General features: G+C 43.6%; 1 protein-coding gene across 7 annotated transcripts in view; it reads right to left on the minus strand.

The window, feature by feature from the left end:
* LOC120562794 (DNA-binding protein SATB1) overlaps positions 1-26,626 on the minus strand; it is a 61,220-nt gene extending 34,594 nt beyond the window's left edge. Inside the window, exons 1-6 of one of the 7 annotated variants that reach the window (XM_039806691.1) lie at positions 26,164-26,626; positions 12,240-12,478; positions 8,609-8,785; positions 7,202-7,328; positions 3,814-3,867; positions 2,501-2,549 (exon numbers count right to left, since the gene is read on the minus strand). In XM_039806691.1, the coding sequence (XP_039662625.1) occupies positions 2,501-2,549; positions 3,814-3,867; positions 7,202-7,328; positions 8,609-8,785; positions 12,240-12,453 (621 nt within the window). In that variant the 5' untranslated portion in view covers positions 12,454-12,478; positions 26,164-26,626. Of the gene's footprint in view, positions 1-2,425; positions 2,550-3,813; positions 3,868-7,201; positions 7,329-8,608; positions 8,786-12,239; positions 12,479-13,808; positions 15,023-23,391; positions 23,491-26,163 lie in introns of those variants that run through there. The other 6 variants (XM_039806685.1, XM_039806688.1, XM_039806687.1 and 3 more) reach the window with 6 other exon arrangements.
* Between the last annotated feature and the right edge of the window lie 241 nt (positions 26,627-26,867).

Raw genomic sequence — 26,867 nt, forward strand, 5'->3', positions numbered from 1 at the left:
ATCTTTAAGCTCAACGCTTCATATGTGTGCAGGTCAGAATCAGTTCCTCGAGGGGAATGACCATGGACACGAGTGAAAACATTTTCGCTCTCCGAGTTTCCTCATGCCATTTGTAGCCCAAACACAATCAAAGCAGGACTCCCCGCTACAAAAGAATCAAACTAAATGTTTGACAAGAGCCCGGACAAAAGCAGCATTTCACCAAATAACCCCCCGCCGCCCTCCCCTCCCTGCTCTGCTACTCCTCCTTCCCTTCTCCCTTCAGAGCTCTGTTCAGAGGTGGGCTAATTCTCTTTCACTCACTTGCTGTGATTCTGTCATCTGTTAACCTCGCTTTTTCGGTCTGGGATTACTCAGCAGAATATCAAGGAAACGCTAATCCTAAAAAGGTGCCAATCTTCTGTTCCCTCCTGCAACGCCCCTTTCTCGTCCCACTCATTTCCCTTTTTTTTCTGGTCAACTCAGAAACCTCCGAGGGTGGGCCAAAGGCTCCCTGGCTTTTCACCTTCTCATCAGACTACATGGTGACATCACTGGTCTCAGGGCAGGGAGGCCATGTATCGAGGCAATGCTGGGACATCCCTTAATCCTGACAAGCAGTCCACTAAACCAGCTGGCTCTAGGAGGAACAAACCACCTCTCTGTGAGTGTAGCAGGCCACATGAAACCCCACAGAGGAACAGATGTCAAACACCATCATGGCAGCCATGTTAGAACAAGGCAGATACATGTAGATTATCAGGGTATGAAGTCACTACATAGCAAAGGTGCCAGTTTCTCTTTAAATTACATCACAAACTGGATTAGTATTTTGAAGTTTGCTGCCTTAAAAACAGACCTGGCAATAAAATAACAAAATAATGCCCAGGCAAATTCTAATTAATATTAAAAAAACCAAGGCTTAGATTTGGCTCGAAAGCAATACATACATATGATTTATCTGTAATATCTGTACTCTACAGTAAGTACTGAGTGAGTATTTACCAGCAGGGACAATGAGAACACAAGAGAAGGGTGGAACCACAGCACACTAAAAAGGAAGAAAAAATTACGTGTTAAGTGTTTGCAGTGACTGAAGCTACCAACAATCTACAATGGCTGGCAATATTGAAATATAAGACCATTTAATGCCATTAAGATGTGAATTTAGGACCAAATTGGCTGTTAAAATACACAAAAGCAAGAAAAGAAACTGATTCTGTTAAAGATATTTCCAGGACCTTCTTTCGTCCTCGTTGGAAAGCTAAAACAATCTTCAGTTTAATTTGAGACTAGTGCGTATTTGGAAATAGCAAATGTGTGTCTGAGGAAGAGTGTGTGTGCCTGTGTGTTGGATCCTCAGAGCTAGCGTGTGCTCTCTTCTGAGCCGTCTTCACATATGGACCGTAAACAGGGTGATTACCAGACCGGGCTGGGCTCCGCCTGAACGCCACCCAGGGACTCTTTACATCATCACCGCACTGCTCATGCCCAGCTAAACACACAAACACACACACACACACACACACTGAGAGCAGCCGCTCACAGACACACATGCAGCGCAAATGAGGGTCTCCAGGTGAACATACGGTGGCCTGGGAGGAGAGCTGGCTCCTACGCACACGCTTGGATCTAAATACACACACGCATGCAAAACACAAATAACGCGTTCACATACGCATCCCGTACGTTGCTATACATTTCACAAACATACTCGAGCGAATACACACAGAAGCACACATAGCTCCTTGCACTGTGACACACACTCTCAGACACACACACATTATTGGCCCTTGTGAGAGAGATATACTGCCGTTTCATTCCATTCACTCCAGAGCTGCCTCCATGATATACTGACTACACTGCCTGTTAATACAATATCTGCGCTAGTGCTTTCTATCCAACCTCCCAGCCGGGAAAAAAAAAAACACAGAATAAAACACCTGACATGTGAACGTACATACATACAGTATATCCCCGCCGGACGCTATGAAATGCTGAGAATTAGCTAAATGAGAAAAAGAACAAAAACAATCCAGATCGTTCTGGGTGTGGGCCAATGTTTATCTAACAATAACCATACGTTCAACAACACCTCTGCTTTTTGGCTGCCGCTGCATAAAAGTCTGTATGTGCGTGTGTGTGCGTGTGTGTGTGTGTGTGTGTGTGTGTGTGTGTGTGTGTCGGGGGCAGTAAAAGAAACAAAAAATATCATGCGGCAAACAAATGACAATAGCCATTGATTTGGATTTTCTATGCCAATTCTCTTTCCCACTTGATCAAACTCAGGGCATTTGATAAGTAAAGGATAAAAGACAGTGGTGATGGAGATAGGGGTGTTTGTTTTGCTGTTCAGTATGGTAGCATGGGGGTGGGGTTAGGGTTGGGCGTTAATCTTTTTTTATTTTAATTTTTTTTTTTAAATAAGCAGACTGGGCTTCAGCACCTGTGATAAGGGACATTCTTTAGCCAGAGAGCTCTGATTCATGTCTTTGAGTAACTCCTTGAGGGCGTTTCTTACTGTAGAGTGGCTCCATTGCTCGGGCGGAAGGTCCTCCAGCTTAGGACAACTGTGGAGAAAGAGAGAGAGAGAGAGAGAGAGAGGAGACATAGGGGGGTGTGGGGTGGAGGGGGTCAGGGAAGGTAAAATGGGGAGAGGAAAGAGGAAGGGGTAGAAAGGGGGGTGTGTGGGGGAGGGGAGGAGGGGGGGGGGGGAGAGGCGCATGAGAAACAATTCAGATGGAGAAGAGACAAGGATAGAAAGGAAAGCCAGCAGCCCTGATGGTATCTTAAATGGAATGATAAAATACACAAGCCACAGATTCAGCAATACAATATCAATATGATTTAATCAGAGTGTTAGGGTTGGACATTCCCCTGATATATGGAGCCAATGGGTAATAAAACCAATCTTTAAATTTGGAAATTAATTTGACCCAAATGCGTGTGAGAAGCGACTTAGAGTGCAACACTTCCTCGTCCAACATTATTGGATTTAAAAAAAAAGCCTTTTGACTCAATCTGGCATAACAGCCTGAGCCTACCATTGGCTGGAAATGGAAATCAAATTACATAATTAAACAATGTTTAAGAACATTAAGTGCAGATTGTTTTTCATTATCGATCAATCTGACGCTACAGGGTGGATTCATTGTTTAGTCCTTGTCAGGAAACTGCAAAAAAAAAAAAAAGAAAGATACAAAAAAAGTAACCAAAGCCCACGCTTAAAACCCCAAAGATATTCTATGTATAATGGTACAAATCAGAGAAAAGCAGCAAAATCCAGAATTCAATTATAAATATTAATAAAACTGTCGATACATTTTAGACTAATTGCTAAGTGTTCTGTTAAAAACTGGCAATTTGGCAACAAATTACTTCGCGCAAAAACAAAGGGTTCGAACAGTCCAAGCCAGTTTAAAACATATATTGATGAAATGGGCAAATCACGGGAACAATCAGATAGACAGAGCAGTAGAGACAGAGGGAGGAAACCAGAGAGAAAGAGAGCTGAACACACGGGCTCCCGCTCCTTTTTTTCCTGCTGCAAGCGCCCCTCCAAGACAGACAGATTTCATTTGGCGCATCAAGCAGATGCATCTGGAGATTGCTCTGTCTCTCTCTCTCTCTCTCTCTCTCTCTCTCTCTCTCTCCCTCTCTCTGACTGCCTCACTCTCACCCCCTCTTTCATATTCTCCCCTTTCTCTCTCTCTCTCTGTCTCTCTCTCCTGATTGTTCTGATTAGTTAATTACTTTATACAACACATCTGCTGGATTGATGCATGAATTATACATCAGCTGCATGTGGCGACTATTATTTCGTGTTACTTCTACCTTCCTGGCTCGTTGTGCTCGGTGAAACAATTTAAGGTGTTACTGGCTAGATTTCTGCAGCAGGCAGGGATGGTGGTGGTGGGGGTGGGGGTTTGGGTGGTAGGGGGGTGGATTGAAGGGATGGTGGGGCGGGGAGTGAAAAGGGGAAAAACAAATACAAAACAATAACAATCCTGACAACAATATGCAGCAAAATCAAAATAGATTTATATATCACGTAGAGATTGGCTCTGACATTAGCTGCTGGATTTCTGGGTTTTGAAAATGACAAATATATTTCCACTGTGGGTGGGAGTGGGGAGAAACTGTACTGAGCAACAGTGAGAGTGGCCAGTTCGCTCGGGAGAAACATTTACTACGTGTGCGAGTCATATGTTCGATGTGTTTCACATTGCACGTGTCGCTGAATTACTTTTCGTTAAACCTGCCCTGACACTTGTGTGTCCATAAATCTGTCAGTTGGTGTGTTGGACACGTTACGAGCAAGGAGATAACAGGTTGAGTGGAATAGAAAAAAGGATCAAGGCTAACATCTGCTTGTAAGAAAACACACAGCCACACACACTCGCTAGCACACAAACAATGGATTTTCCAGAACACCCTTAAACTGCTCCAGCAGCTAGAAGGCCTCTGGGGAGAAGGAAGTGAACAAGAGGAGGGAAGGAGGGAGAGACAGAAAGGGGTAGTGGAGAAAGACAGCTATCCATGCATTCAAGGCTAGCATGCCGGAAATACACACAACATTCTGTATTCTGGCTGGTGGACGTGTTGACATCAGTCAGTGAGTGTGAGTGAGTGCTTCATTGGTGAAGGTGGGTGGTGTCGATGTGGGGGGGGAGACGGCGACGACACAGAAGGAGAGGGGAGAGAAAAGGAAGAGAGGCAGAGCGAGGTAGAAAGAGTCGGAACAGCAGCTGGCACAAGCCTCCACACCAGTGCCACTCGGCTGCTTGTGTGTGTGTGTGTGTGTTTTGTGCATTTGAGCACTGTAGCACATGTGAGCCTGTTTGCATCCATGTCTATAAATGCTCGAATGTTCTCGCTGTGCGTATAAATATAATGAATCTCACTCCTACAGAGTAGCATTTAGAATACAATATGGTGAGTGACGGCACAAGACAGCTAGCAGTGTTAGAAGCTTGTTAGTCGATTATTATATGCAATGTACTGGAGATTCAGAAGAAACATATTTCACTTAAAGGGATGCTTCACCGATTAGCATTAAGCTTTGTATCAGTAGAAACCCGGTAGTATTTTCGAATGGCCCATTGCTTCCCTCCTTCATGTCCCCCTGAGACTGGCTTTCTCTGTATTGCGGGTCTGGAAAAAAAGCCTCTGATGACGCAAAAATCGTCATTTAGCGTCATCGGAGGCATTTCTGCCCAGAGTCTGTGGACTACAGCCAGCTAGTACCGCATGTTTTCAACCCGCCCATAGGGGGTGGTTACTGTGACGCTAAGCTAAACAGGCTCTCTCTTTTCAGCAGACAACTTTTACAACAATTATGTGCATTCAAACTACCGCACATGTGTACCACCGGGATACATTGGTACAGATCGGAGAATACGCAGGAAACTTTATTACAGACGGAATACTCGACACACTACGCGAGCTTCGCCTGATACGGAGACCAGCACCTCAGCCTGCGGTGCCGCTGGATGCCGCTAGCCGGGTAAGGGGACATCGAAAGCGGTGTGTGTGAAAGCGGAAACGCGGACCGAGGGCAGGAGTTCGAGCTACGTGGAAAGCTAACGCCAGCCGGCCACCTGTGCCATCCATCCTGCTTGCAAGTGGGCGCTCATTAGACAACCAGCTGGACTACATCCAACTTCAACGAAACTCCCAACGCGAGTTCAGAGACTGCTGTGTTTTTGTTTTTGTGGAAACATGGCTGAACAACAGCGTAACGGACTCCGCTATCCAGCTACCAGGCCGGCTAGCATTCCGAGCATGTGCTGCTCTGTCTCTGTCTGTGCTTGGCTGTGTTAACACGGACATGGACTGGTGCAGAAATGCTTGTACCCAACTAACTGCTAACTGCTGGTGGAGTTTGTGACTGTTAAATGCCGACCATTCTACGTTACACGCAAATTCACGGCTGTGTTTATACTCGGTGTTTTCATTACACCAAGCGCTTATGCTACCAATGCGTTAGCTGAACTTTACCGAGCCTATAAAGTGTGTGTACTAAATGTAGCCTGTTTCGTATGTCGTTTTTATATAATGTCGTTTTTATATATTTCAAATGTGTAACACCACTTGAGCCACGGTGAAACGTTGTTTCGTGTATATGGTTGAAATGACACTAAAACACATTTGAGTTGACTTGACTGCCTCACTGTCTATTATGTCTGTAACCAGTAGGCGTGGCTTGGGAGTGGACTTGTAGGGAAGCAAAGCAAGTGCATTCTGGGAGTTGTTGCCAAAAACACATTTTCTAGCTTTTCTCGGTCTAGAAGGCACCAACTTCGAAACCTTTCACATTTCTACTACATAAATGACCCAATTTAATACATATTCATCTTTCCAGCGGTGAAATATCCCTTTAAAATAGCCGGTGCAGCCCAGTTTATTTATGGAACTATTTCAGGTGAACAACGGCGTATTCATCTGCTGCAGAGTCATTTTTAACCGTGCGAGGTCTCCAGTTGCCCACTACATTCATTTGAAAAAGAATTATGAAAAGAGCTACTATCACAAGTATTGCTTGGTTCAAAATTTTTTAAAAATGCCTGTGTTATCTGCACATTATTATATTAACATACCTTAACAGTTAAATGTCGAGCTCTACCTGATCACTCATCACAGCATAAGCTAAATTGTTAGCACGGTATCTGTGTTCCCTTCACTTAACGGTTAAATTGACAAATAAACCAATCTCTGTGTTTCTTTAGTACCATTACGCCAGGAAGTTTTCAGTATTCTAATGTTTTTTTTTCAAATTTGCTGGGAAAGGTCAGACTGTGTGTGTGTGTGTGTGTGTGTGTGTGTGTGTGTGTGTGTGTGTGTGTGTGTGTGTGTGTGTGTGTGTGTGTGTGTGTGAGTAATAGAGCTATTCTCAGTATCAAACATGCAGAGGGCATCAGCAGATTGGCACCGGCCTCTGGGCATACAAGACATGCTATGTGTGAGAGTGTTAGAAGCAGAGACTAATAGGTACAAGCGTTCCTCTGTGTGTATAAAATCAATCCAATACTGGTGTGTGTGTATGTGTGTTTTACTGTAGGTTATGACACTACACTTTTGTGGGTGGTAGGTAGGTAAAAAGAAAAGTTGTATGAACACCTACAAACATTTTGGTACACATGTATGCGTTCAAGTGGGTTTGTTTCAGTTATATACTGTAAAGGGAAATGTGTTTGTGTGTGTGTGTGTGTGTGTTTCTTACCTGTGCAGCTGGATCTTAAGCGTGACCACGTGGTAGACGTCCTGCAGCATGTCAGCCACTGTAGCGTCCGGTGCGTCCGTCACGTATGACAGAGGGACAGGGTTCCACTTCCCCACCTGAATCATACCTGGATGATGCAACATGGCACATATGCGCACACGGATGAACATGGGTAAACGTGGACACAGATATGGACACACAAAAGCACAACAATAGGCACAAGAGCAAAGATAAAAAAAAAGAAGAAGAAGAGAGTACATCAGCACTAAGCTCATTTTAGCATCTTAGCTCGCTGTTACTGAGCTGCATAACTACAAAGAATAACTTGGTTTTAAAACAGTAATAGATGCACAGTATGAATAAAGCCACGTGTGGCCACTCCAGAGGCATTTTGGTGCCATAAACACTCTTCATGTACTTTATCTGTATCTGAAATCCCAACAACAACCACAGAATTTCTCCTGAGACTGGGTTAAAAGAAAGTGGCAGCCCACACAGCAGGAAGAAAGCTTATGGGAGAGAGGTGGACTAGGATGTGTGTGTGTGTGTGTGTGTGTGTGTGTGTGTGTGTGTGTGTGTGTGTGTGTGTGTGTGTGTGTGTGTGTGTGTGTGTGTGTGTGTGTCTCTGTGAATGTGTGCACGTAAGTGTGATGGACAGGCTATAATAAAAGAGCATGCTAAGAGGCACCTTGAAACAGCCACCCTCGGCCTGCGTGTGCTCAAGTGCAATTAGCAGACCCTTTCCTTCACCTGCCCCTCCCACCCACTGAGTCATGTCTACAGTATATAAATATATACAGTACGAGTGTGTAGCTTTGTGTGTTACTTTCTTATATGCACAATATGTGAATGTGAATACAAGCATCATTTTAGTGTGTACGATTTTTAGACTTGTGTGAACAAGCATACATCAGTGTGGGAATATGCGCGCGTTTGTGCGCGTGTGTGTGTGGGTGTGTGTGTGTGTGTGTGTGTGTGTGTGTGTGGGTGTGTGTGTGTGGGTGTGTGTGTGTGTGTGTGTGTGTGTGTGTGTGTGTGTGTGTGTGTGTGTGTGTGTGTGTGTGTGTGTGTGTGTGTGTGTGTGTGTGACCCCTGCAAGACTTGAGCATCTCCTGCCTGGGATCAGTGTCAGGATGTGTTACTGTGGCTTCAGATCTGCTGGCGGTAGGCTATTATGGTCACAGAGTGTGTGTGCAGTATGTGTGTGTGTGAGAGTGTAAGTGAGGCATAAAGAGTGTGTGTTTGAGTGTGTGCATTAGTAACAGAACATGTCAGAAAATGCTACAGAGGAGACGCTAATGAGCATTAGAGAGATAAAGCGGGTGGAGGGGAGAGAGAAAAGTGGCAGATCAGAGAAGAAAATGAAGAGATGATGATGAGAGTCAATGAGTGACAATCGGTGCTTACCTTTGGCCTGGGCCGCTGAGCTGTGGGAGTAGCCCAGCGACAGCAGGGCCATCTCGATGAGCTGGTTGAAGAGCATGTCCTTACGCACCAGGACGAACTCGGCGTGCTCCTCCTTGCTGTCGAAATCCATGGGATTCTCGTAGTGCTCGACCACACAGAACACAGGCAGCATGTTGCCTGGGGACACAGAGACACAAGTGAGAACCGAAAGGGTTCACATTTCTTCACGTGCAAACTCTGACCTTCAGTATAACGTGTGTTAGCCGAGGGACGAGATTAATATTTAGCGCTCACGATTAAGTTACACCGAGGTTGGGTGTCAAGGGGTTATGAGTGAGTGATTAGATTGCTGCTGAGTGGAAGTTCTGTACAGAAATGAACTAAAGGATGAGTTTGGACCACAAAGGCGTTTTCCATTTTTAATAGGACAATTTCTATCTTAACCCTCACCTCTTTGTCTCCAATGCCAAACTCTCACATAAACAATGGGAATCAAACACTCCTTAGGTGCACAAGAAGCTGCACAATTTCAATGACTTTGTTTTACCGATCTTTTTCATTTAGAAATGCTCTCGTTTGTCATGTAATTTCCACGATCTTCTTCCGGAGTTTTTCAAAGATGGTTTTTCCATCTGTAATCCCATTTTAAGAAGCTTTTTCTTTCTTTTTTTTTTTTTTATCAACTGCGGGAGGATGTCTTGCTGAAGTCGTATGTTCACCTTTCAGGTTTTAAGCTGACATACTGTTACAGAGTTGTTTCACAATGGGTTGTGCGTCAAAATGAACGCTACAATAACGAGTAAAGGCAAATTCCTTTTAACGTCACTCATTTTTTTGATGCGCGATTAACACGTGCGCGTTCTGTGATTTGGGCCTCGGGCAGCTCCGTAGTTTGGGAAATCAGGAAGCGGTGCAGCATAGTAACGTTGCGGATGGCTAGCAGAAACCATAAAGTGCTCCGTGATAACCTCCAGGGGATCACCAAACCCGCCATCCGGCGTCTGGCTCGCCGCGGCGGAGCGAAGCACATCTCCGGTCTGATCAACGAGGAGACCCGCGGTGTGCTGACAATGGACAATCATGCGATCAATCGCAATTAAATATTTTAAACGATTGACAGCCCTAATATATATATATATATATATATATATATATATATATACACACACACACACACACACACACATATATATAAAATAGAAAGAATTGTCACCTTTAGCTCTGTGTGAGCAAACATGGAGCAGCCACTAAAAATCCTACAACTTGTACGTCTCCTTCTGGCACAATTAACTGTTTATTCACTATCAAGGTTCTGGGATCACATTAGCTTTTCGTTCTGCCTGCCAACCCAAAATCCTCTTCTTCCCATGATGCAGTGCTTGGAATCCCGTACCACCTCTGCGCCCTCAGGTTTACTAGTCTGTGTCAACAGTGGCTCTGCTGTTAGGTGCAATGAGCAATCCTTGTCCAAAGACTGCTGAATGTTCAAGGGACCCACTGTGCAAATATCACCCAATATGCCATTTTTTTTCTTAAAATATTTAAGAAATTTAAGAAAGTTGAAGGGCATGGGGAAAACTTGCCCTTTCTGAAGTCAAAGTTTGATGAAAACAAAAGCAGACAACCGATATTCTGTGTTGATGAAGAGCATCTATAGCTTACTGTTTTTAGTAAATCCTTCATGGTTTACGAGGTGCCCTGATGCCCTACTTTCTCAGTATGTCTCAACTCTACTAACACCTGAACACATTTCTGTAGAGGTATTGTCCTTGCCGATTAAAATGATTCACATTCTAATATTTTCCAATCCCAGGCATTCCAGAAGATGCACACAGTTCTGGCAAAACAATCAATAAGCCGACAGATGCCAGGGAATGTGCTGAAAGAGCTGCTTTTCTCCTCCCCTGATTTTAATAGATAAAGATCTAACAATAAAGACTGCTGTGTAGGTTCATTTGGGGGATCAATACTGGCTTTGTTTCCAGGGAGCCCAAAGAGGGCTGCGGTAAATAATGTTTCAGGCTCGGACACAATGCCCACTGTGGGACCTCTGCGAAGCCTCCGCGGCGGACTGCCCGCCTCCCCTCAGCTGCTTCACCCTTTTACCCGGGAAGAAAAACGACGAGCGGGAAGGGGAGAGGAGAGCAATGAGGAGGCTTGGAGGAACAAACGTCGTAGGAGGCCAAGACAAGCAGAGATGATGAAGGGGAAAAATTACGCTATCTCTCAGTTGGAATGCGACGCGTAGATTAAAGGACCAAAGAAGAGAAACGGCCCAGCCGAGGACACTCACACAGCCACAAACAAGAACCTTAGCTGCCAAGTGCTATAAGAACTCCAAACCTGCAGGTTTTAAACTCATTTCTAACCCACAAACACACACACACACAAAAAACATAATCATAAAAAGGTTCATATTTTGGAAGGCTTTGCCCGCCGTGTTTTTCACGAAACGACACCAGTTATATTAAAAAGCTATATCATAATCTCAAAGTAAAGGCTCCCTTTAACAAGAATGGCTCTTAAAGGACTGAAACTTTCCCTTAATAAACGAATGTCAGAGCAGGAGGGCTGCGGTTGGAGAGCAGTGACACAGCGCTATGCAGCACAACACAAGAATAATTCTCACAGTGCTGTTCTATTAGCTATTGTCTGGGCAAATAAGTGGGAGTATGTGCAGTGTGTGTGTGTGTGTGTGTGGTGTGTGTGTGTGTGTGTGTGTGTGTGTGTGTGTGTGTGTGTGTGTGTGTGTGTGTGTGTGCGCTGAGATGACTAAAGACGCATTGTAAAAAGGTTTTAAGAGTTTTGGAGAGCATGCAGGGGGTGGCGATGGGTGGAAGGTGGTTTGTGTGGGAGGGGGCAATTTAAACTGCATTCAAATAGCTTGCCTCTATTTACATGGTTGATTCTTTTCTTACTCATGCACAAAAGCACACACAAAGTTAGCTCAACTATACTTGTTTCATGATTAGTTGGTACAGACTAACGGACAATACCTTCATTGATTATTTTCTCAATTATTTGATTAAATAATTAATTGTTTAGTCTAGAAAATAGCAGACTGTAGGACTGAAACTAATGCTTGTTTTCATTAGCAATTCATCTGACTTTAATAGTTTAATAGTGTAAAAGAAAAACAGTGAAAAATGTCCATGACCGTTTCCCAGAGCCGACATCAAGACATTCAAATTGCTCGCTTTGTCCCACTAACAGTTCAAACCCCCCAGAATTTTCTGGTTTCCATCACATAAGACACTGAAAAGCAGCCAATCTTCACATTTGAGAAGAAAATATTTGGTATTTTTGCTTCCAAAAAAGAGTCGAGCTACTAAGCAATTAATCATTTCAGCTCATGTTTCCCAGAATCCAAGATAAAGTCTTCAAACTGAGAGTTTTTTGTCCAATTAACAGTCTCAAACCCCAAAATGTACAATCATATTAAATAGAGATAGTCAGTAAATCTTCACATTTGAGATGCTGAAAGCAGCAAATGTACTTAACGACAGATATTTAAATCTAACAAAATTCTTAAGGATTCATTTTCTTTTGATTGACTAAACCATTAATAAACTAATAGTTTGAGTGCTAGACCAGACCCCCAACACACACACACACACACTGTCCCTCTTACCTCTCTTGTGACAGGTCTTCAGCAGGTGGCCGGTGGGTTTGTACGGGACCCCGGCTAGTTTGGCCCCGGTGCTGCCCAGCCTGGCCCGGCCCAGGGGGCTGCCGTTCTGCTCCAGCCGGGGCAGCTTGGCCGGCGGGGCCTTGGCCTCTGCCATGCTGTTGACCAGGTCAGAGTTCTCCTTGCCCATACACGCCTCGCTGAGATGGTCCATCATTCTCAGCACCTCTGCTCACTATCACCTGGGGAGAGACGCGCAGTATGATTCAGCTGTCAGCGGCGATACGTGTGTGGCATAAAAGAAGCACCGAGGGGAGCAATGAACACAAAATCTTTTGCGTTGATGTCACTGACATGCGAAGACGGGATTGGGAACTTTTTCATACAGCAAAAAAAGTGCTTCAAGTAACCGAAACCTCTGAGAACACACCCATTACAGCAATAACTGTCAATTCGCTTCAGTTATGACGACTCGGGCCACGGTGACGTTTTCGTGCTGCTGTAATGTTCCCATTTTTCAACCCATGTATTATGTATGGGTGTCCCACTAGAGATTCCCATGCGAGAGGGGGCAAACAAGCCCCAGTTTTAGTGCAAACACATTAATTTGCTGGGAGATTCCACTTGAATGAATACAGTGCAGTTCAAGGAGCAAGGTTCTGCTGCGGCGCACGCAGAGAGGGGGAAACTAACGTAATTCCGTTTCTGAGTCACTTTGTGTGGCTTCACATTCATGACGCAGCTCGGGTGGGAAGGTTGGCGAAAGGCCGCAACGTCATTTTGCTGTGACAGACACGCACGCACGCACACACACACAGACACACACATACACACACACACACACAAACAATCAGTTACATGACTTTACAGGTGTGAACTTTATTTTGGGATTTTTCAAGCACAAAGCAGTATTCGTGGAAAGCAATACGTTTACAACTTTGGGATGCGGGGGGAAAAAGGCAGCTTTTGGAAACTTCAAAACAGTTACCGGTAGCTGTTGACTCGTGAGCACAATCATTACATGTTAAAAGAAAAGATAAGGAAGATATAGAGAGGAAGGAAAGATGGAGCCTCTATGGCACCTTTAGCCACATAGGTGCTGTAGTGCACAGACACAAAGCTATTGATTAAGGCTGAAGCTGATAATTCACACATTGTTTGAACTCCCTGGAGAAGATTTGATCACTCCATATAAGATGTGTTCATGTTTAAAACTGCAATGGAGAAGTCACTGAGGGGGATTCTGCATGCAGGTTATAAGCACTGTGCCGATGGAGCACGAACTGGAATGCTGTTGTCAAAGAGTGAAAAGGGCAAAATCATCCACCCCCACGCAAAAGATCATGAACTCCCTCATTCATAACATGCAATGAGGCAACTAATTCCCTACAAATAAGGGGCCAAAGGAATCCAGACCCAGATACAGTCCTGATCCAGGTCAGGATTTTTAAATGACCTTAAAACACACACAAAAAACAGGAGCAATATAGTTTAAATGGACACATTACCACTCCCCTAAAGGGGGGAGTTAAGGGAGGAGGACAAGTTGAGTGAAAAATCTTCCAAACCAACCTGAAACGCAGCACTTCAGCACTGATGAGCATATAACACCGCCTGGAAAACACGTCTTCTTCAAGTTTGGCCAGGGTAGAAAAGAAAAAAAAAAAAGACACCCAAAACAACTCCTGCTTCTCGGTCTTGTTACCCCTCTCTCTCTCTCTCTCTCTCTCTCTCTCTCTCTCTCTCTCTCTCTCTCTCTCTCTCTCTTTCTCTCTACGTGTGCATGACAGCAAACGCTTATTTAAAAAATATATAAAATCAGTGTTTAAAAAGACGCTTTCTCCTGCTCTTCTTTGCGGATGATTGACAGGCGGTAGGAAAAAACAACAACCCGGGTCTGTGCGAGAGACGACGAGGTCGAGATGGACTGTGATAGGCGAACATTGGTAAGCGGTTGGTTATGTGTGTGTAATGCGTGTGTGGTGTGTGGTGTCCGTTAGCTTATTCCGTCCAACTGGAAGAAAAAAACGGAAACCCAAACCGTTAGAACCGGCGACATTTAGCACAAAGTGTGCGGTTAGCCGCGTCCATCGCTTACAAGTGAAGGCGACTTCTGCTTTTAGTTCGCACCACAACATCCGAACCGCTCCATCGGCAGGCAGGCAGCCAGGCAGCCAGGCAGCCGTACAGTACAGTTAGCAGCCCGCCAGTAGAAACCAAAGCACCTCGGACACAGTTGTAATGATGAGAACCGCCGCCGAGACCCAATAAACCACTGTTGTGTATGTTGACGAAGAGAGGGACTAACGTACACAAAAAAATAGCTCAACGTCGGTTTAGCTAGATTTGACTACCGGGCTGACTGAGAGAGAGAGAAAAATAATAACCGACAGTGTGGTCTTGCTATCGCGTTGGAGGCGATGTGGAGAGACGATATGCGGACAGTCGAAACAGGTTCGCAAAATAAAACAAGGAGAGGGGGGTCAAAAAGTGCGGATTACTTTCCGATGCCGAGCATAAATAAGGCTTGCTGTGGACGCATAAGAGAGCTGCCTGCGATAGTAATAGTAGGAGGTGTCCTGTTGGTTGGGGATTGGCGTCCGGACGGAGCTCCTCTTTCTTTCTATCTCCCTCTGTCTCTCTCCCCCCTCTCACTCCGTCTCTCCCTCTCTGTCCCCATTAAATTATTAGTTGTATTGACTCATCACTCCCCCTCTCCTCTCCTCGCTGCTGGTGCTGCCGCTGCTTGTGCTTTCCCTTTCTCCTCCTCATTTCAAATGGCGTGGTATAAGGGGGAAAAAAAAGAAATAGAAGATAGGAGGGGGATCTATGTGTGTGGGGTTGAGAGTGTCAGGGGAAGAAATAATCCCCTTATAATGAAATAAAAAAAAAAAATAGGATTCTTCCGCATCTCAGGCCGAAAAGTCCTGGCAGAGATAAATAAAAGTGGAGAAAGTGGACAGGAGTCACACACAAACACACGTGCATGCACACACACATGCGCGCGCGCACACACACACACACACACACACACACACACACACATAAGAAGACACACGCACATAGGAGGAGGAACGGTGGTGCGATTTCCGGCTGTGCGCGCAGGAATTTTTAATCAGGTTGATTAGAGTGAGGCGGTCCTGCATTTATTACCGGGTAACACACAGATGCTCTCACACACACACACATACACACACACTCCCTAGATACCTTAAATATTGAATTGTTTTTTTTGATTTACTTTTGCCCAATAAATTGTTTTTATTTTACAAAATATTTTACATTTAGGGATTTGGTCTAAAATAGCAAAAGGTAAAGTGAACTATTTGACCTCCAGTCAGTTCTGAGATAAACAAACATCACAGTAAACTAAAGAGAACCCACAAATGCATGTACCATTCACAGATCATCTTTTATCGGTCCCTCTAACATCAAAACCTCCTACAACTTACATCAGTTTGTTTAAAATAAAAAAAGGGAATTTTTGTTTTTTGCATGTAGGCCTACTATCAAAATATAGGTAGGTCTCAAGCCTCTTTCTTCTTCAAACTAGCAAAGTTTGTTTTAGACTTACTTCTTATTATATATGCTATGAATTAATATTAGAGATTACAAATCATTAAGCCTAAAGAATGGGTAATATATTTTATTCAAATGGCAAAACTATATGACTTAATTCCACTATAACTATGACTGTAATACAAACATAAAAATAAGTATTCATTTATGCTTTGAACTCTTAAAAGACCACATCATGGCAATCATTTACACTTATAAATATTTATGAGCCTTAAAATTGGGAAGGCTCTATTCTTTTTCACACTAACGGTGGGAAGCTACATCCCTGGTGCATCAAGTTGCAAGGACTACTAAGTCTAATATTTAGTTATTGCATTGCAAATATAGAAAAATACATATATTCTGACATTCACCAAGCAAAGAACAAAGGAATTATATTTTCAAAAGGGTGTTTTTTTCCCCTTAATGTCATACTGTATACTTTAGGTCAGTTTTCTAGCATAATGTTGATGTTAGATTTGTTTTTTAACCTCTGTTTGCTACAAATCTTTAGTAAATAAAGTCATTTTTGGTGGGATGTCCTAACCCTACAGCTACAGTATGGTCCATAAAATGTAAAGATGGCAAACATTTCCTATCTCAACATTTAGCTTTTGTTATCATTCTGCTATTATCTCACACACTTTACTTCCATAGCAAGTCATACAGTATTATGTCAAGCTGGATTATACCAAAATATTAGACAAGCTAATCTCTGTTGATATTGCCAACAAAACCCTGAACTGTCAAAGTGGAGGAAGAACCGAAACGAGGTAGGAAAGGAAAGGAAGGAGGAGAGGCTGGACAGCGACACATTCTCTGCAAACAACAAACAACAACTCTGGAAGCGTTTCTCAAGTCGATGTGTGAGCTATTGTCATTATATTGTAATTAGTTCATAAACCTTTTTCCTGCTGGCGGGCTTTGTTGCCCTTGAGCAAACTGCAAAAAAATATCTGACAAGGTAATCTCTGTTGATATTGTCAATAAAAGCCTGATATGGTTTTGTACCTAAACTTAAGGTGGCCTAATAATAACTCTGACTTTAAGAGAAAAGGCCAGACTTATATCTGGTGGACACACACACACACACACACATGACATTAAATGCACCATTGCTGTCTGCTAGTGTGAGGTGTAGGTAGGTGTAGGGTGTCTTTACGTCCAATGAACATTTTTTTTTCACACATTTGAAATAGTTAAAAATATATCATATAAATAGCATATAGGATTATAGCAATGAAATGCACCACCAAAGAAGTATTCATTAATTCATCCCCATTGTGCCACAGATTGAACATTAAGCTTTTGTTTTTGGCAACAAAGGTTTACTGTAGGTGGGGCGATGTGAATCCGACTCGTATGGCCAATATCCAGATCAAACAAATATGAGCATGCATGTCTGTCCAGGTTGTGTAAGAACAACAACAGGAAACCAACAGTGAGCAGGAAGTGTCTACACCTATCACAACGACAGAGCCAGAGGTTGTGAGCCGACCGTGGAGGTCAGGCGCATGTGAAATGCTACATAACACAACGTGCTTTGCTAATAAATCTTTGCAGGGCTCATAAACTCCCTCTGCGTGAGAGCATAAAATAGAGCGACGGTACATCGTCTCACACACAAAGCTGTCGTTTCATAAACAATGCCACACCGCAGACGCAAGCTCCTCATCTTAGCTTGGCACTAACCACCGTCAGGTAGCGGCCAGAGTTGAAGAAACTCTGCGGAACAACTGTGAAAAATAAATAAATAAATCATGCCGATTTACGGAAGGTGTTTACACCTCAGTTTTAGGGGAAAGCATACCGGAGTCCTTTAAAGAAAGGCCGAAACTGGAACAGATGAAAAAACCAATAACGGAAGAAGTGATGGTGTGTTGTATCACTTCCTAGAAACAGTACAGTTCCACTTTTTATTCAACCCCTGTAGTAGTGAGACCAATTCATTGTTCCACCCACCCATGTGGGGTCAAAAGTTTGCTCATTTCAAAATACATTTGTGTCCAAAAAGGCTGCATTAGATATTCACAGCAGAAGGCCAGCGGAGAAGCTTTTAACAGAAAAGATACAATGTGAAACTCACCTTTTATAACTGAGATGGAACAATGTCTTGCAATATTGACACCTAGTTAGCATGAAGTGTAAGTTTTGAGGGGGCGGCTGCATTTTAAAAGGGTCCCACGTCTGTGGTTTTTTTAACAGGAAATGGAAGAGTTGTTGAAACTGCTGCTATAAGACCCCGACGTTGTTTGAATTCACAAGCAAAGGCTGTTGCACAGATTCACTGATCAATTGTTATCTTAACCATTCTCGGGGGTTTCAGTGAGCTGCCAACACTGTGTGTACTAAACACAGCTGCGGTGTGCAGTATGGTTAAATGGCACTGCTATGTGTCTGAATAAAGGACACAAACTGTGGAGTAATTACTATATTTTCAGAAATTCATTCCAACATGAGATAATATCCAGCTTCTGAAAAATGTGACAAAGACGTCCACAAAGTCACTGAAGACATGAAAGGAAAATTCACAAATGAATCATATTGAAGTTACTGTCTCTATTGAGCTCTTTGCCGCATAATAGGTACATTAAAGAGGATGAAATTGTCCCGATTTTTAATATTTGGTTTATTTAGAAATAATGAATATCAGGTAATATTTTGTCTCTGAAAAAGGATGTGCAGCATCTTAGACCATGCCTACTGTTCAGGTTCATTGGTGCCACTGGGATATGTCGTAACATGAATTGCACCGACAGGCTGCAGCCCCCCACACACACACACACACACACACACACACACACACACACACCCAAACCTTTTCCTAAGCAGATCACTTTGCATCCCCTAGACCTTCACGGCATCGCTGCACAGCATTCTGCACGTTGACATGTTTTCCACGTTTTACATGATGTTCCCTACAGCTCCCGTTTCTCTCTTTTGGTTTTTTTTTTTCCTTGGCCGCAGTTAGCTAGCGTTCGAAGAATATATAGGAGCGACGGAGAAAGCAAGCCATTGTGGGCAAATGCTCTTTTCTATCTGGCATGACGCAAGCAGCCGCAGTCATTTCCACTGTGATTGTCGGGCACCATCAGAGAGCATCGATAACCCCTGCCAGGCCTTGGCACCGCCAACAGGTGCCGGCACTGCCAGCTAGGTTGGCACCGACGTGGCTGTGAAAACCCTCTGACATCCAGAAGGGCACAGATTTGCACTGAATGCACCACTGAATCAACACTGCTGATTATCAATTAACATATACCGTTTTGTATCGCACAGAAAAGAGGGGAAAAATGGGTTTTGAAACACAGAAAGCCTGTTTAAAAATACTACTCGTGTGCTGTTATAATCATGTGCTGAACACAGATTTAGCTCTGTTCAAGGTGGGTTTTTACAAGCCTGTGCGGCTTTGTGTTGGGGAGATACAGTACGTAATTGTGCAGGCAAGATTGTGGTGCCTGTTGGCTAAATTTGTACAGAAAACATGACAAATGACATCAGAAACGTGACAGACTGGATGCTAGATTGCAATAAAAAGACACCTCATATTTAAATGTCAGGAGTCATAGCATTACACCGCAGATGCATTTCACCTTCACTGTGTGTATTACCACAGCTCCTGTATGTGTTCACCATAACACACTTATCAGAACTATTACATCTGGCCTGCTGCTTTTTTCAACCACACGTTTATGTCCCATAGGAATTCAATATTATGTCTATTTCTTCAATAAATACGTGCAATAATCAACACAAAAAGGGAGAAAAGGAATGAGAAAATGTATCACTGTTGGCTCAACATCGAGAGGCGTCTTTATCGACTGTGTCAGGCGAAGCCGGCGCCATCACTTAACTGTACGTAGGTGTTGTGATGTCTTCATGCTCGCCACTTGTGATGCTTCTAATGGGCATTAAAACGATTATTTGGATTACTAATACAAATTAGTCTGCGCATCCAGTCTGAGCGAACACAAACAGCATGGGGGTAGGTACTGTCACTGGTTTGACTCTGAGCTCTTTCTGCAAGTGTCTCCCACAATAAAAACACACACATAAACATAATAGTATTATTAGAGGCTGCAAAGGATTTAATAATCTGTCTGGGAACGTGTCAAAACACGCCTGCATCAGTGTGGGTGCACGATAGACAGAAGACATGTAGAGTGAAAAAAAAAGAAAAAGGAAAACGAGGGGGTTGTACAGTAGATGCCGCAGTGAAAGAAATCAAATCAATCAATGAGTTTCAAAATGCATTGCAGACTCCAGAATAAACCGACACACGTGCTGCAAAAACAACATACTGTGTTTTCTACACACACACAAAAAAAAAAACCAATATGGAAAATCTGGAAATCTGACGATTTAAGCATAACGCGTCAGCACTTTGTCCACTACGGTCTCACCTTCCTCACTGTCTTCTCAGAAAGACAATCGCTTGTTTGCGAGTGAGACTTTTCTTTTGAAATGGCTGATCTTCCTGCACAACTGTTGCACAAAAACTCAGCCACTTCTATACAGAGTTCAGGGTTGAGGCGGTTTAGAAATGTTCCCTCGTAACACATCTAAAGGACCATGAAAAATTGCTTAATCAGTTGTTACTAGGTAAGCACAGATAGACTGAATATTCCATAATGAACATATTCCTCCAAACCAAATTAGCTTTGTGTTTTCCATTAGCCTCTCATACAGCTAGCGTGGCTTTCAATTACTAGTGAAATAAGTGTGATTTCTGCATTTCTCATATGTCCGCGCTTCGGTGTGGGAGGAGGGAGAAAAGACAGAAAGAAAGAACAAGGGGGATGTAATGAACTGAGAGTCGACTCCTAAGTGCTTAATTGTTTTCATAATCACATAAAGTCGACAGAAATAGAAGCGGAGCGAGTGGTCTCCACCTCAGGTCTGCTGACAGGAAGGCCTGACGACAGTTGGCCTCACAGGGTCGCCGTGGAAGGCGAACATCAGGGTGTTTTTTTTTTTGTTTGTTCTTCCCTCTGGTGATTTAAGAAAGACAAACACCTCTCTGCTCACACCCCTTTGTTTTTCACATTGTAACTCTCAGCTCGCCCACCCTTACGGTGTGTGGTGTACACTACACGCATTGCAACTCCCACGCAGATGCACGCCACGCAGACATGTACATCCGCTCAGTGTCGACGAGTGCGCGTAGACGCTGTGCCAAACGAGGCGTCCGGGTCCGGGACCTTAGCCTGAACCCTGGCGTTACTGTCGGCTTTCGGGGTCATCAGCTCAGACATCGACCATAATTACCACCGAGCCAGGTCGGTTCAGGTCTTCCTCACAGGAATCTGTATTAAAGATTCAAAACTGCATCCCCTCACTGAGAGGACCCCTTCACTGTCTTGTTTATCCCCACACACACACACACACACACACACACACCTCCCTCTCTCGCTCTCTTTATCAAATTAAAAAAACAATCAGTCATAGAACACTCGACGGGCAACAAAGGCAAGGCTGTTGTTTTTTTTTAAATAAATAATGACTTTTCTGTCACTGCTCGCTGGACTCCGGTCATCACATGATGACCGAATAATTAAACTCTAATTTCTGCCTCGTGGATTGCAACAACAACAAAAAGAAACTACCTAACAACAGTTGGAAATACAGAGGTGTTTGTGTGTGTGTGTGTGTAAGAGAGGGAAAGAGATACTGAAGATGGATTTGTGGCACTGAGAGAGGAGAGACTGAAGGAGTGAGAAAGGTTGCTACATCCCCCTGCTGCGGTTTTTCCTGAAGTGAGGGGGGAGGCGGTGAAGGGCACAGTACCCCGGCCTTGTGGGGTGTTCTCAGGAGTGTTAAAAGAAATGGAGGCAGGTGATGGGGTGGTGTTACTCGCCTCGGTGTGGGAGAAGTGGCGCTATACGCTGAGATGAAAGGAGTGATGGGATGTGAGCGCGTGGGGAAAACGGCTCTTAATATCGAGGCTTAGGCAGAAGTATTGAATAAGAGGTGCAGACAAGGATGGGGTTCTTTATCTACATATTTTTCTTTGCATATTTAAGCCCTTGTCAAAGGATGCATCATCCATCCTCTGACGAACGAAACAGTTGATAAGGCAAGTGTGTGTGTGTGTGTGTGTGTGTGTGTGTGTGTGTGTGTGTGTGTGTGCGTGTGCGTGTGCGTATGTGACAAAGACAGAGAATACAGTATCTGTTGAAATTTTTTCATTGGAGTATGTGGGTGGGTATTAACAACCTGATCTTAGCGGGATGCGCTTTCCTCTAAATCGCTCTCTTTTTTTTTTTTATTTGCTCCGAACAAAGGATTCAGAAAAACCTACACAGATTGGATAAAGACAAGCATCGGAAAAAAAGACAATGAGGTTTTTTTTCTCCCTCTCAAGAACAAAAAAACAAAACAAACATACGATAAGACCTGTAATAATGTGATTTGAATCGTGAAAACTTAGATGTATGTGCTTGCTTAAATTATATTTGCCATGGTAGCATCAAGCAAGCTGAAAAAACAAGAAAAATAAATCTATCATAGGAGGGATGTCATTTTGTAAAAGCGTGACAAAACTGACGTGACGGACTTTGGGGTTTTCTATCTCCCGGGGAGGACACGCCAACCCATTCGACGAACGGGGCTGATTGTCAGGACCCAAAAAAACAATGTGGCGCTTTTATCACTAAGCCAAGGAATCTGGATCAACAGTATTCAAAGCATGCGCCAGAATAAATGCAGTCAAACATGCTGGGACAACATAACCCCCCCTTACTCCCTCCCCTCCTCATCTTTATAAAGAACTTTCCACATAATGACAAAATGAGCTGTAACTCCCGAATCACACACTAAGCACTCACCCAGGGTGGTATGTCTGTAACTGTCGGAGCGGGGGGCCTTTCTTACATTTTTTTAGCCCTGGAATGCAGCAGTCCCTATTAACACAGGCAGCCTTTTTTTTCCCAAACTAGTTGCAACTTGTCATTTAAAAAAAAAATAAAAGAAGAAGCTGGGAATCATTGTTATCTTTCTCTTGTATTAGCAATCATAACAGAGCTATTTCATACAGGGGAGGGATGGGTGGTGCGTGGACGGGTGGAATCCCCAAAGAGCCACACATTAAAAAACGAGACAGGCCTCTTATTTACTGGCGACAGTCTAATAAATACATTTTGCTGGCAGCTAAACAGGTATTTACTCTGCTCCCTACCACAGGTATAATTTCACTGTTTGCTGAGCTGTTATTTTGCTACAGAGATAATTATCGAGGTGGTAAAGAAAGGTGATTAATGGTTTTAGCCGAGATATCAGTCTCAGCAAAGTGAGGCACGGCCCATTGCTCTAAAGTCCCAGCAAATGCTCAACAGTATGTAGGTTTTAATAATCGGCATCTTCTGCTGCGGGAATTCAAAAGCACAACTCCAACACAAAGCTAAAGACGGCGTTACAAACATATGAGGAGCGACAACACCTTCCCTGGATATTTTTTTTTTACTTTCCTGTAAGCGATCAAACTGATGATTCAGAACATAATTCCATTTGAAATCAAAGTGGTGATGCTGTTGTTAATATGGTTTCAGAGCAGACAAGAAGAAGAAGAAGAAGAAAAAAAACAAAGAAAAGAAATCACCTGTGCTCTCTCCAATGTGCAGACTTAATTGGTCTCTCAGGGTCGCAGGGCAAACTTTGTCATCTACTCTCGCTCTCGTCTGACAACCCGCTCTTCGGCGTCTGTTAACCTGAGACTGACTTGCTCGCCGGCCGACACACACACACACACACACACACACACAGCCGCTGTGTTGCGCTTAACTAATCCGGTCTACTGGGGTACAAGGTTTAACTGGTGATACACAGAAGTCGCCGTCCTTCCTGTCCTACAGTTTACACACCGGCAACCTGACACCTTAAAGTGACAGTTAAAGGACGGTGATGCAAATGTGTCCCTGGGATTTAAAAAGATCCCTTACTGTTTGTGCACCTTACAAGCTGATTTCCTGCTCATACGATACTACAATACAGTAAATGCAGTGTGTACTAGTTTCGATTAGTTGTAATGAAAACAAAACTAAACTCTGGGGATCTGAGTGTAACAAGGTTAAACCTGCAAGTTAGAAGAAGAATGGTGGAAACACTTTGGTGTTTTCCGAGATGTCTTCCTAATTGTAAATCACAGAGGGGTTATTGTAAGAGCTGTGAACACGACAGAAAAACATTCAAAGGAATTAATTACACGCTAATAAGCTGCGACAGATGTTTAGGCTTTACTGCTGGATGTGTGTGACCTGGCAGTCGTACACAGCGCTGTCGCCATCCTCACACTCTTGATTCTTATCATTCCTGCCAAACAAGTTTATGTTAGAACGTAGCCAAACAGACTGACACGCCGCCGCTGTGGATCTGCAATCGGGCATTTGTTTGTGCCACTTTTAAAACCCACAAGCTGATAAAAAAGAAAGAAAAAAAAAAAAAGAAATAGGTGTTTCTAATGAAGACTCAGAGTAAAACCGAGAAGTGTTTTTCTTTTTTTTTTCTTCAAGTTGCCTTTGAGGCTTTCTTCTTGTCTGAGGACTTTTTACAAGAAGTGATACATGGCAGCCTGAGACAGGAAAAAGGCTGTGTGTCACTGCTGTCAAAGACACTGACCAGATAAGCCACAGCATCTTGCACTGCCACGGATCTGCAACGATTAAAGGACAGAAGAAAAAAATGCACACCGGTGCTGTGCCACAAACTGTTTGTTTTATTTCTTCCATGCAGAGGTGCCATGCTTGACCTCGTGATCGCGCTTGTGAGCGAGCAGAGCGCACAGCCCCGACAACAGCAGCAAGACAATACACAACACAGGAGGCTGAGTGACGCTGGAGGCCGAGGAGTATTTCAGAATAATTTACCTGATCAAAGTTTCTGATTTAATACAAACTTCTACGCCAGATGCAGACCAGATGTTATTGTGATTTTTCTCTGCACGTCAGGATTACTTTCACAGAGCATCGTGGCTAAATGAGCCAATGTAATCGTCACGACAGATTATACCTAGAATACAAACTCTGAAAAGTCTATTTCAGGTGAGTGTGTTTATGCTGATATCTATGTATAAATAATCAGAGTGAAAGCCACTGGCCACGCCGGTGTGTGAAATGTCAGCTATTTTCTAAAGGAGCAGAGAGTGAAACCTTTAGAAAACCTGTAAACCACAGCACATCGGTGCCCACGCAGTTTTTTAAGATGGCAATACATCTTCTCATAACTGCTCTCTCTGTCCATATATCTCTGAAACACATGCGAGTGCACACACCACACACACACACACACACACACACACACACATGCAGGTCTGGTTGTACCTGAAATGACTTTATCAGCACTGTGACAAAAGCCACAAGGCAGACCAAACAGCAGTCTCTGTATCATCACATATATCTGACTGCCTCACACTACGTCTTGCAGAAAGAAAGCAATACATTCATGAACCGTTTGTTTCCCTGTTACACCTTTTTTTTTGTTTTTTTTTGTGACTTCCTTGGGCTCAGGCAGTGCTTCATGCCACAGCAATAAAAGTGTTGAAGCAAGTTGACACGTTATTAAATAGTAAGTATATGGAGAGGATAAATGAAGCGGCTCTAATGGCCCTAATAAAAAAGTAGTAAAAGTAGATGGGCAGTTGGACTGCAATAGCTTTAGCATTTCTAATGGACATGTCAGCAGCACTTGGTTATAATGAGTCAAAAATAGGAAAGTAAATTAGCAAAGCAAGTCCTGACAGACGAGATGTACAAAATGTTTTTCTTTAAGATTCATAATCTGAAGGGGGTGTATAACTTCAAGCAACTTTTAGTCACCATAAAAGATGTCCGTGGTTCCTAAAAGCCTGAGGTCAGGAGCAGTAATGGCAGCAGCATCACTTCTTGCCCCTGTGCTGCGCGCGCTGAAGAAGTTGTTAAATGAATTAGAGGAGATGGATTTACTTAACCCCGCCAATATCACGAGTGCTTTGCTTATTCGTGCAGAAATAACATAGGCCTGTTTTTTGCAACAAAAAAAAAAGAAGTTCTAAATGCGTTTATATTTACCACTAAGCATGACATTCATATTCTATGTTTTTTCCCCTCTCCCTTCTTTATGAAATATTAAATCCTAGCAGCCACTTTTGCTCTGTGTGGGTTTAAAGTGATTTGGAAGACGGGTTCTTTCAAATAGCTTTTAATTCATTTAGAACCGAGTCATTTATTCTTTCTAATTCCAAAGGAGATGCACCTTATTTTTTTTTTATGAGTCGTGCAATCTGAATAAATGTGATTTCAAAACATATGCAGAGACGCTGGTAAAGACGCACATGAAAGCCTGACAGCAGAGACAGATCGCTGAGAACAAACAAACAGCGCACACTGTGGGACCGTACCTTTAAAGTCAGCAGTCGCCCGACCTCTTGTTTTCCATCAAAAGTTGAGGAACCTCTTGTTACTGCTCCACGACGAGAGATCCCAAAAAAAAAAATAGGCAACTGCTCTGTGGGAGGAAAAACTGTGTTTTTTTTGTTTTTTTTAAAGGTCAAAAGTCCTAATGAAAGAGGAGGAGGAGGAGGAGGAGGAGGAGGAAGAGGAGGAGGGGGGAGTCGTCTTGCAGAAAGCGCACCGGCGGAGGTTGAAGTTGGGGGAGCGCACTGGCTGCACGGCGGATGGAGCGCAGAGAGTGTGAGCGACCGTGCGCTGCGGGCAGCGGAGGTGAAGTAGAGGAGAGGAGAGTAGCGGCATGTGCACGAGGAGGTCTGCTTTGAGAGGGGGCGGCAGGTAAACGAACCGCCCCTCCCCGTTTTCTGATGCTCAAATCGATGATTTGCCAGCTGTGGCGCAGCTTGTCTCATTGCCCCACTTTGGTTTTTACAGCCGCTCCTCTCCGACGCGCTGCTCTCCGGGGACACACAGAGAGACACACACATACACACACACACACACAGGGAGAGAGAGAGAGAGAGAGAGAGAGAGAGAGAGAGAGGAGAGCGCTCACACTCATTCATTTTCATATTTACACGCCACATGTTTGCATGTCAAGAAGAAGGAAAAGAAGGGGGAGTCTGCTAAACAGTGGATTGCGCGCAGCAGCGTG

Source organism: Perca fluviatilis, chromosome 7, assembly GCF_010015445.1.
Source record: "Perca fluviatilis chromosome 7, GENO_Pfluv_1.0, whole genome shotgun sequence".
NCBI lineage: Eukaryota > Metazoa > Chordata > Actinopteri > Perciformes > Percidae > Perca > Perca fluviatilis.